General features: G+C 42.4%; 1 protein-coding gene across 2 annotated transcripts in view; it reads right to left on the bottom strand.

Annotated features, from left to right (window-relative positions):
- mideasa (mitotic deacetylase associated SANT domain protein a) overlaps nt 1-12413 on the bottom strand; it is a 38057-nt gene that overhangs the window by 22226 nt on the left and 3418 nt on the right. For both annotated transcript variants that reach the window (XM_047049687.1, XM_047049686.1), the window contains exons 3-10: nt 10233-10445; nt 9595-9940; nt 9147-9213; nt 8788-8930; nt 8532-8635; nt 8334-8409; nt 6003-6091; nt 5764-5907 (exon numbers count right to left, since the gene is read on the bottom strand). In XM_047049687.1, the coding sequence (XP_046905643.1) occupies nt 5764-5907; nt 6003-6091; nt 8334-8409; nt 8532-8635; nt 8788-8930; nt 9147-9213; nt 9595-9940; nt 10233-10445 (1182 nt within the window). The remainder of the gene's footprint in view (nt 1-5763; nt 5908-6002; nt 6092-8333; nt 8410-8531; nt 8636-8787; nt 8931-9146; nt 9214-9594; nt 9941-10232; nt 10446-12413) is intronic.

Genomic DNA, 12413 nt, shown 5'->3' on the forward strand with positions numbered 1-12413 from the left:
TACATTTACGTTTCACTTGTCTATGCACAAAAATCACTTGACCCCGATACCCTTAAAAAGCCTGACCAAGTGATCGGGCAAAACTAGCCTGGCTGACGAATGAAACGGGCTCGGTTAAAGAAATCCGAGATGCTGGCTATCTTCATCAGGCTCGTATCTACGCTCAGCAACCCAGTGCAGCTGTTCTTCGAAGCCATAGCAAGCCTAAAAAAGAATAGACTTTTCTATGTAACTGTAATCTGAAACCCCTAGGGTAAGAGACCAATAGTGTGAGAAATGCATAATGCATCTGTGACAAACAGTATTGTACCAATAGAAAAATTACAGAACTGATAAGGTTTTAATATATAAGACAAATGTTTGGAGAAAAATTCCAGTCTACTCCCGGGAACACACTCACTTGTTTACATTTACATTTAGTTATTTAGCAGACGCTCTTATCCAGAGTGACTTACAGTAAGTACAGGGACATTCCCCCCGAGGCAAGTAGGGTGAAGTGCCTTGCCCAAGGACACAGCGTCATTTGGCACGGCGGTAAATCGATCCGGCAACCTTCTGATTACTAGCCCGACTACCTCACCCCTTAGCCATCTGACACCCTTCGTTTAGTTAAGTTTGTGTCTGCATGGACGGATGAAGAAACAATGGGCCCCTGGGCCTGGAAGGGTCAAGGGCCCCCCCCTCACCGCAAAAAAAAAAAAAACATTTCTCTTGGCAATATTTTGTTGTTGTCAGGAATAATATTGATATTGTTGTTTAAAAACGCAAAAGTACTCGAGTAATCAACAAAATAAACATTTATATTACAAAAATATTTGATAGTTGTAACCATAGACTAGAGTGTACATTTGTAGCCCACATAACCCTTTCTCTTTCTTGAAAAATTACCATCATAGGCTTAACAATATTATATCTTCAATAAATAATGTGTGTTGGGTTAATAACAGTTAATAACAGTGACGATACGCCGAGGCTCTGGGTTATGGGCCCCGTGAGCTCATGGGCCCCTGGGCCCTGTAGGCCCGTTGGTTAATCCATCCCTGTGTGTCTGAATAAACTTTTGCATCAGACTGAGTTCCAGTTTGGACTTAGGATCTAGCCCTTCGCGACATTTAGAATTATTCTTCACTTCAAGACTTAGTATATTTCACAATAAAAGGGAACTTACAAAAGTATTTACATCATTTCAAACGTTGAGAAATTGATCAAACGTAGTACATATTTATCCACTCTTTCTTCCCACTACCATTATCTCTAATTCACTTTCCTGAGTCTCATGTGTGTTGTATGTATGCAAACTACTATAGTATGGGCCTACACATAAGTTATAAAATCATTGGACTTGTGTGGGGAAGGTTTGACAAGTGTGATGACTGTATTCTTCCGCAGATGCCATGGGCTTGGACATGGAGTTGGACCAGTTACTATTCACTGTGACTTGATGGGTGTGATCTGTGAAGAATGAATGGCACCATGCAATGGTGAAGGGTTGATTGTAACTGGTGTTGGAAAACATGTAGAATGAGCAGAAAATATTAGATGGCATTGTATCCTGTTGCCTCGCAACTGGTGGCGCATACACACGTAGCGGCTGGGGGCTCTCCAGACTGAGATTCTGTTTTTGTTTTTAGTAATTGTTTTAGTTGTAGTTTTAGTTTAGTTTTTAATGAAATAGCTGCTCAGGGTTGTCCCAATTATAAGATGTCATTGTTTGTAACTGTTTAGTTGTAGTTTAGTTTTAGTGCTACCGCTTAATTGGTTGCCATGGCGACATGTACACAGCTTGTACACAGCTTGACTGTCTACAGTAGCCAGGATCTCCTAAATATTGGAGTATGGATCGAACAATCCGTAAACAACGACTTTGCCCAAACACACAGCATACCGAAGGATATAGCCCGGACAGCGGGCTCTCCGTGGATCGTCATTCCCACGGGCAGGAGTAGGGCTTAAGAGGCGGCTAAATGAGAGGAGACAAAAGCGAGGCTGCCGAGTTGGCGTTTTCGCGCAGCTGAGAAGACGACCACACAAACTGCCACTTCTCAGTATCTTTGTCTCAAATGCCAGATCCATCGTAAATAAAATGGATGAGCTGAAGCTACAGATGGCAGCAAACAGACTGGTACAGGACTGTTGCACACTGTTGATAATGGAGACCTGGCTCCACTCATCCATTCCAGATACGGCTATCGAGTCTATATTTAGTGGCCAAGCCGCGAAGTGGCGAAGCCACCTTAAGGGTTTCTATGTATTCTTATTATTATTATTTGCTAATCTGCTAAATGACTAAATGTATTATTACACATCTGTCATGGAAGTCTATGGCAGCCCCAACCACATAGTCAGAAGTTGTGAAATTTGGCACACTCTTTGGGACCAGTCCCCTCATCAATTTCACCAAGTTTCATGTCTCCCATTCCAACCATCTAGCGCCACCAATGGGTCAAAGTTGAAGGTGTGTTTACACATGTTACTTTTGAACCATATGCCCCATTGTCCAAAATGAGGTATCGTTGGATTCCCTGGATCAAGACGAGTTCAACGCACTCTATGAAGTCATACCCAGTCATATAGAATCTCTGCCATTTTGAATGTTAAGGAGAAATGTTTTTTCGCTACTCCTCCTACAATTCTTTTTGAATCTTCTTCATAATTGCCACAGATGATCTTCAGACCAAGCCTCACAAAAGTTATCTCCTGGAGCTTAGATTTTCACAACTGTTTGTTAGTTACAGCCAATCAAATATAGCAACTGATATGGTTAAAGGGAAGTGAGGTCATATTTTAACGAATCTTTGATGCATTGACTCCAAACTTGGTGTATGCATTCATGACCCTGTTGTTAGAGGTCCAAAAAAGGTAGTGTCATTTGAGCTCTAGGGGGCGCTACAATAGGCAAAATTGTGTTTTGACCACTAACTGTTGATTTGTTTGGCGTATTTAAGTCATTCCTATGTCTCGTGATATCTTAGGAGATCCCGCGTCTGACGCATGTTACCGCGTGATACCAGACGAATTGATGAGGCCGCCATTTTGAATGAATCAATAAAACTTTTTTCCTTACTCCTACACAATGTATCCAATATTCACCAGATTTGGCACAGATTATCTTCAGACCACAATTACCTTGCCATGTAAAAATAGGACTGAATTACAGCTGTTTAAACTTGGGCCAAATCTGACCATGTGTGCCACAGGAGAAACGTCTTCCTTTTTGTATTCAGTAACTGTACACAGCAATTCCCAGCGCTGACAATGGCTCACTGGGATAAGACGGGCTCCGTTGAAGTGCAAGGTCGTAGGTTCGAATCCAGCCAAAGTCTCAGGCATGTCATGATACTGGTTTATCTGTTTAGTGAAGCCAGGTATTCGACAGTAGCTGTCGAGCAGTATAATCATAATGGCCACGATAATGTTTCATTCTCAGGGGATGTATACTCTTGAAGAGTCCGATTTATTGTGCTTTGTAGATATAGTGAATCTACATCTAGCCAGTGCATCGGATTTCTTGCATCATAACTTCTGAACAGATTTGTCATAAATCACAAGATTGGTCTTTTCTGATTCTACGTGGCATACCAAGTCGAAATATATCACATTGTCCCGTGTCCACCATTATGGGCGTCGGCCATTTGGAATTTTCATAAAAACATACTTTTTTGAACTCCTTGTTCGCCGTTGCTTCTATTTTCATGGACACGTAATCAAATCATTTTCACACTACAATCACCTTGATTTGTCAAAATATGACTGAATTACAGTTTTTTTATACTTGGGTCAAATCTGACAACGCTTCCCACAGGAAAAACGGCTTACTTTTTTTATACAGTAACTGAACACAGTAATTCCTAGCACTGAGAATAGCTCACTGGGATAAGACGGGTTCCTCTGAAGTGCAAGGTCATAGGTTTGAATCCAGCCACAGTCATCACGCATGTCATGATACTTGTTTATCTGTTTAGTGAAGCCAGGTATGCCACAGTAGCTGTCTAACAGTGGTAATGATAATGTTTCAATCTCAGGGGATCTATACTCAAGAAGAGTCAGATTTATTGTGCTTTACAGATGTGTTCTCTAACCTCTAGGGGGGCGATCCCATGTCTGACACATGTTAACTTGTGAAACCAGCCAAATTGATGCCGCCATTTTGAATTAATTAATAAAACGTTTTTGTCCTGCTACAAAATGTATCAAATATTCACCAACTTTAACACAGATTATCTTCAGACCACAATCACATTGACATATCAAAATAGGACTGAATTACAGCTGTTTAAACTTGGGACAAATCTGACAACCGCTTGCCACAGGAAAAATTCCTTTCTTCCTTATTTTTACGCAGTCACGGAAATCTGATTTCCAGCACTGAGAATAGCTCACTAGGATAAATTGGTGTCCTGGCAACGTCAACGTCAGAGGTTCAAATCCAGCCAAAGCTGACAAGCTTGTCACGTCTCTGATTCTCTGTTTAGCGAGACTATAAGCCACTGCAAAGAAAGCCAGGTAAACCGCAGTCACTAGATGTCGAAAGTTTCTTCTGGGTCATCTGACCTGCTTGGCCACCACATTACTGCTTGCAGCTATATTTTTTATTGTTTTTGTTTTATACTTTTCAACTGCACTGAGTCTGAGTTGCTACCTCAATTTCGTTGTACTTGTGCAATGACAAATAAAGATATTCTATTCTATCAAGGCCCAATTGGAGAAGAAGCCATAGGATATTTACAATTGTAGTAGGCCAATAGATCTGTTTTAAAAGTTCAAGGGGTGGAATTTGTTGGATATAAAGCCTGCACCCCCCACTCCAGAGACAGTTGGTGACAGAGAGGTGAAGACCATAAGTGAAACATAGTTTATTAAGAGTAGAGTAAAAAAAATAGAGGCTAAATGTGGATGCTGAAATTTAGTGCTCTGAGTTGGTGCAGGTCAGTTTAGGCAGAGGTATCCTTTTAAACCTCAAAGTTAAAAAAAAAATCTGATTTGAACAGACATTGGGAAAGTATGTGGGCAGAGCGAGCAGTAGTTCATAACCTATACACACTTCCTTTAGTAATGTGTCTCCTTACTTTCATAAAGTAATTGTTGTAAACTGTAAAAAGTAAACTGTGTCACTGTTCGGTGGCAGAAATAGCAGAAAACCAGGAAATATTCATCCACAAGTCATTTTTAAATTTTTAAAACTATGGAGGCATCTATTGCATAAACGTGTACACCCAAAAAATATTGGGCTAGTTTGAGCACTCGTTGGGCTGGACATTTTTGACGGACCTGGCAACCCTGAACACAGGTCTGATATTCCCAGTCAAAGCTTTTAAAGAATGGATCTCTGCACGATGGGCCTGACCAGAGCACAGGTGGCCGTACAGAACACCCTTCAAAGTTGTCACTTTTAAAAGGGTGGCATTTTGACCCCATTAGGCCAAGATGTCTGAAGGTTGGTATGCATGCCTTATTGCTCATGGGGAACAAAAAAGTATCAAGAACCCATAATGGATTTTTCTCTACAGTGACAATTTGTGAATCATCAAAAATGACTTAATCTGCCATTGCTCCAATTGTCTTGAAATGTTGTGTACATGTATGAAATACATGTATCATGTCAAGTTTGCAATGTTGAGGAGGAAACCACAATTTCTGCCTGCAGCTATATTTGTATTTTTACTTTTTAATTAAACATACTGAATAAAAGAACACATTTCTTACCATCTTAGCTTTTTCAAATAAAAACATGAAAAAGGTTAAAAACATTATTGAACCAATTACCTTGACATCCAAAGTTGCCTCTGTGATTTTCTCTGCTGGGGATTCAGGGGGGCCGTAGGTCAGACTTCCGTTGCGGCCAATCTTCACCTGCTTCTTATAAGTGTAGTAAAACTCCACACATTGTGTCACGCTTTTTGTCTGCACCTGTAAATACACACAAGCTTAGTTACCTCATACTGGCCTCTAAAGAGTTTAGTCAGGCTGCCAGGTGCAATACATGTGGCTATTATATGGCGTACCAGTTTCTGCACCATAAAGAAGTCCTTCCTGTAGGCAGATATACCTTTGTTGAAGTAGCGCTTCTCTGCTGGAGTCCAACTATCTGACCCTGAGGGTACATGAGTCACAGTACACTATGATTAAATCACATTACGGGTGTCTGAGTGTGTGTTTGTGAGAGTGAGTCAGTGAATGAGTGAGTGAGTAAAACACTGAGACACAGGGAGAAAGAGACATACAGTGCTTCCGGAAAGTATTCACAGAGCTTCACTTTTTCCACAGGGTGTTATTCCAAAATTGATTAAATTCATATTTTTCGTCCATTTTTTAATATATATTTTTTCGCAAATCTATTCAAAATAGAATGTATGCAAGTACTCACAGCCTTTGCCATGACACTCAAAATTGAGCTCAGGTCCATCCTGTTTCCACTGATCATCCTTGAGATGTTTCTACAACTTGATTGGAGTACACTTGTGGTAAATTCAGATGAATGGACATTATTTGGAAAGACACACACCTTTCTATATAAGGTCCCACAGTTGAAAGTGCATGTCAGAGCACAAACCAAGCCATGAAGTCCAAAGAATTGTTTGTAGACCTCCAAGTCAGAATTGTATTGAGTCACAGATCTAGGGAAGGGTACAGAAAATGTTCTGCAGCATTGAAGGTCCCAATGAGCACAGTGGCCTCTATTATCCGTAAATGGAAGAATTTTAGAACCACCAGGATTCTTCCAGGAGTTGGCTGCCTGGCCAAACTGAGTGATCGGGGGACAAGGGCCTTTGTCAGGGAGGTGCCCAATAACCCAATGGTCACTCTGACAAAGCTCCAGCATTGCAGTGTAAAGAGAGGAGAACCTTCCAGAAGGACAACGACATCTCTGCAGCACTCCACCAATCAGGCCAGTATGGCAGAGTGGTCAGACTGAAGCCACTTTTCAGTAAAAGGCACATGACAGCCCACCTGGAGTTTGCCAAAAGGCACCTGAAGGACGCTCAGACCATGAGAAACAAAATTATCTGGTCTTATGAAACAAAGATTGAACTCATGGCCCAGGGCCGGGGTGGAGAATCGGGAGAGTTCCCGGTGGGCCGCTTCACATTTGGGCCGGTCGAGGATTTTTTGTTGTTGACATTTGTCACGTTAATCTATCTCTTCTCTTAAAGTAGGCTACACACGTTCCGCATTCTGACACCTCAGCCTCTGCATGGGTTGTACTATGTGAGGGAGTTCTCCCCTCCCAAATAGAGTTGGTTGAGTCCATAGCCCGTCTTTTCCAAAAAGTATTCTCAGATAGGCTACCGATAGCTGGGCCGGGCGGCCCTACCGTAACGATACGCGTCAGGGAGGATGGATGGGAGCAGGGCCGGAGTGATGGCATCACTACACAAGGTTTTACCAATTGAAAAACGTCTGTTTATTTTACATAAAGCTCAAAAACGATTTTGCGCTCAAATAATGGCTCAAAGATGCTACCTGCTATGGCCTGAATGCCAAGCATCATGTCTGAAGGAAACCAGGCACCACTCATCACCTGGCCAATACCATCCCTGCAGCGAAACATGGCATCATGTGGTGGGGATGATTTTCAGCGGCAAGAACTGGAGTCAAGATTGAGGGAAGATGAATGTAGCAATGTACAGAGACATCCTTGATGAAAATCTGCACCAGAGCGCTCTGGACCTCAGACTGGAGCGAAGGTTCATCTTCCAACAGGACAACAACCCTAAGTACACAGCGAAGATGACAAAGGAGTGGCCCAGCCACAGCCCAGACTTGAACCCGATTGAACATCTCTGGAGAGATTTGAAAATGGCTGTGCACCGATGCTCCCCATCCAACCTGATGGAGCTTGAGGTCCTGCAAAGCAGAATGGGAGAAACTGCCCAAAAATAGGTGTGCCAAGCTTGTAGCATCATACGCAAAAAGATTTGAGGCAGTAATTGCTGCCAAGGTGCTTCAACAAAGTATTGAGCAAAGGCTGTGAATTCTTATGTACATGTTATATTTTCGCAATTTTTTGCAAATCTATTACAAATATTAAACAAAATGTTAGCACTTTTGTTGTGGGGTATTGTGTGTAGAATGTTTAGCAAAAAAATGAATTGAATCCATTTTAGAATAATGCTGTAACAACAAAATGTGGAAAAAGTGAAGCGCTGTGAATACTTTCCAGATGCACTGTACAGAGAGAACAAGAGATGTGGACAGAGAGAGACAGAGTTGGAAAGACGTGGGTTGTAATGATGTAGTCTGAACTGTTATTGTAACTGACATAGCATCTCCCCTTTCAGATAGCTTCCTTGTTCCTCATACACGTTTCACACTTAAAAACCGAGTTTCTCTACCTGAGTAGTGATAGTCAGCCAGGTGATGGCCTTCGGAGAAAACAGGTTCTTTGAAGAGCAAGAGAGCCAGTGCCTCCTGGGGAAACACAGTTCATCATCGGGAGCTAATCCGTTACAACAGTCAAGCTGTCATGTAACACAGGTGACATCAACATCAGTCGCCATGTCAGTCGGTTGAGGGTGAGCGACTGTACTTACAAGGACTTCTCCCCCACATTCATGCAGACAGTGTAGTGCTAGTTCCTGATTTGTGCCTCCACCGTAGAAAACACTTGAACATGCCAAGTTCATCAAATTGTCCACTAGAGGGGGAAAGTGAGCAGGGCAATGTTAGACTGCTGGTCAGGAAAGGTATGACAGGAACACCAAAAAAGGGTGTGGGGGAAAGAGGGAAGAGGTCAAAACTTTCTGAGCGTTGAAACTCCATGTCCCATGATTTCTGAGATAAGTTTACCTCTGTGCTGCTCCACGTGTGTGGTGTGAAGCTTCTCCATGGGAACCCAGACCAGGTCAGCCTTGGGCTGGTCCATCTGGGGGAGGCAGCGCTCACACAGCTCTGGAACCTCTGCTTGGTACTGCAGTCCAATGTTAATACGCCTGGAGAGTTACACACAGAAACACAGAGAGCAGGTAGGAAGAGTCTGAGGTACAAACATTATAGAAACCGCAATATTTCCCTGGTGTCTTCTACTTTGACGATTCAACACGTTAAGTGTGTAGGTGTTCATGCTACTATTTGTAGTGTGTATGAGGGCACTGATTGTGATGCCAAGAAAGCGCTCCAGCACCACAAGATTGGTTTCTAACACTCACGGCTCAAAGCTGACAGGTGTGGGGTCGGTAATCAAAGGTAGGACTGGAGGCGTGATGTCTGAGCTGCCTGGAAAACACAATGGACACAATGGACTTCTTTAGGACTTCTTCTGGCAAGTCCAGCAAGCCAAATATGAGGAAATAACAAAAGCAGGAAAATTGACACCCTGAAGATTAAGGAATCCTTAAATATTTTGGGGGGCTGACTACTTTATAAGGACAGTATGCAAACAGAAAAAAAACTGTTAAAACCCCACACTGATGGAACACAGTGTGATGAGATCTCAAACGCAGACATAACATACTGCTAAATGACTAAATGTAAACATACAGATAACTTGTACAGAAAGACAGAAGCCGAGGAGAATGCTATATTGTGAAAAAAGAGTAGCGTGACAATTAATAAATGGATTTGGCCTCATTATAATACTTTGGTCAGGGAACTTACAAGAACGCAGAAGACTGCGTGAGGTTGACTTGGGCAGGGGTGGTGGGGGCAGGCTCTGGTTGCCAGCAGCGATTGAGGACAGAAAGGTGGAGAAGTAAAGTCCTGAGCCATCGCGCACGGGGGAGAGGATAGGTGGCGGGGTGTAGGGGGGTAGAACGAGAGGGTGTTCCATCATACGAATTGGTGAGCGCAGGTGGCTCTGGTAGGGGGTTATGCTGGAGTAGACGGAAGGGGCAATGAAGGTGACCGGTTTGGGAGGTGGGATGAAAAGGGGCTCGGGGCGGGGCCGCCGTTTGGACTTGGACAATTTCCCATTGTCGTCCTGCCCTGCGTCACTCTCCGCATCCTGGTTGAGTGAAACAATGAGACAGGGGAATTCAAAAATTATTCCAGGAATGACAGCAGACAATGTGAAAACAAATATAACAGTTGAGTGGCAGCAGGAGTGAGTAGAGTTAAGGTGATTGGGGGGTAAACTGTTGCGTACTGCTGGCTTTACATCATCAACCAGTCAAGCTATGATAAAATGACTATAATTTTCATCACAATCATCAAAAAGTCTCACTGTTTTGTTGAAAAAAGCTAGTTATTCTATGGTGATTAGTTGGTCCCTGGTCCTGCTGCAGTCTTGTACATACCTGACCGAAGATATCAGACAGAGAGTTCCTAAGTGAGCGACGACGAGCCACAATGACGGACGGCTTGTGTTCAGGCTGGGGGGGAAACGGGTCCCGCTGGGCCGTACGGCTATTGTGCCAGGAGACTGGGGGGTCAGTCTGACCCACTGGCACAGAGACGGGGATAACCAGGGGCACCATGCCAGGCTGCCGGCCATAGGCACCATCCTCCTGCTGCACACATAAAGGAGATATAGTTAAACACAAGGTGAGGTGAAAGACCAAACTAAGATGAGCTACAGAAGAGGAAAAAGAATGGGGAGATGAAGATGTTGCATAATCACAGGCAAACACCACTTTTTATGAATGTATTTTGCAATCTAAACACAAAATGATAACATCTTCTCAAATGTCATTAAACATTTTAAATTGAAACCTTATTTACATAAGTATTCTGTTATATTCACTTATTTCAGTACTTTGTAAAAGCTCTTTATAAAAGCCAAGAAAAAACTACTTTGAATGTAGCTACAGATTCAGCTGGGATGAGCTAACCTGACTCGTCAGATAGATTGTTACACATCCATCTGAGAAGTTGTCCTTGGAAACTGTTTAGAAAAGGCTAGGCACTCAAAGAATACTTGGTAAGTGACTGGATGTTTGTCACCGTCTATCACAGGTGCCAGTATTTCCTCATGGGACACTGATTGGTAGAGATGTGCCTACCAGACCAATATATCCCATTCTGTATTTTTAAGAAGAATATTCCTCAGATCTTCTCAAGCTCTGTCAGATGGGGGTGGAGAGTTCTGGTGAACTAAAATTTCCCGGGCTCTCCATTGATATATATGAAATAACTGTGCAGGTTTTGGCTGGGCCACTTATGGAAATTGAAACTTGTGATGAAGGCATTCCAGCATTGTTTTGGCTGTGAACTTCAAGTTGTTCTCATTCTTAATCTGTGCCCTTGCCTGATAGTGTGTGTGCTGGCTTTCTTCAAGGATTTCTCAGTTTGGTTAATATCACTCCCTCAATCCTGACAAGTCGCCTAGTCCCTGTCCTGGTAAACATTTCATAGCAGGATGTTTCCACCATCACACTGCATCGTACCGATGTTCTTGGGTGATAAGTAGTAGCTGGGTTTAGCCAGATATGCATCGATTTTGCAGATATCGCTCTGCATTTTTTTTATTAGACAGGATCATTTTTTCTTTTTGTTCTCAGAGTCCTTTAACTGCCAGAGAATAATTTCCCTCTGGCTCTTAGATCTTTAAGTGTTGTTTTGGCTAACTTCAAGCAGGCTATAATTTGTCTTTGAGTCAGAAATGGCTTCTGTCTAGCCACTCTACTATAAAACCTGGTTGATGGAGAGTTACAGTACAGAGATACTCACCTGGCATATTGGTTAATAAATCTCAACCATCACTGCAAAGGAACTCTGAATGTCGGTTTGAATAGTCTTTGTATTTTTGGTCACATTACTGATAAAAAGCCTCTCTTTTGCCCAAGCCATACTGCCAACTCAAGTAAGAATCTTGATGATTCAAAATGTTCTCCATTTCACAGTGTTGGAGACTCTTCATATGAATTTACTTTCAAGGAACTGGTGCAGTGTTTTGTTTTTTTTACCTTCGCAAGTTTTATGGCCAGACACAATTGTCTCCTGCAGGTGAATGAGGAGTTTTTGAACTTCATGGCTTTGTCTGACATGCACTGTGGTCTGTGGGGCCTTATTTAGATAGTGTGTGCCTTTTTAAATGTCAAATTGCTCCAGAGACAACATGGTTTGTCAAAGGAAATAAGGAAAATATATAGTTTAAGTTATTTGGAGAGTCATTGCAAATGATCACAGTATTAAATAAGGCATTTCCTTATTTTTTTATTAATTTGAAGACATTTCAGAAAAATTCTGAATTCTGTTCATATTGTGGTGTATATTGCATAAATGGACAGGATTAATTTTACACTATAACACAACAAAATAGAAAGTGGTAAAGGGGAGGTGTTTCTTTCACCCTCAAACTAGTCCAGTAGGCCAGCATAGCACTGGTGATTCAGGCCTGGATTGTGAACAAACAGTTGTAGGCCTGTTAGGAGCCAGTTGTGTCAGTCAGGGAGTATGAGCCTGCCTCTGCAGCCCCTCCCTAGTTCTGCTGAACTAGGGAGGGGTTGGGGAGGATGTAAGGAATGTGGAGGTGTGGA

The sequence above is a fragment of the Hypomesus transpacificus genome, chromosome 26, assembly GCF_021917145.1.
Source record: "Hypomesus transpacificus isolate Combined female chromosome 26, fHypTra1, whole genome shotgun sequence".
NCBI lineage: Eukaryota > Metazoa > Chordata > Actinopteri > Osmeriformes > Osmeridae > Hypomesus > Hypomesus transpacificus.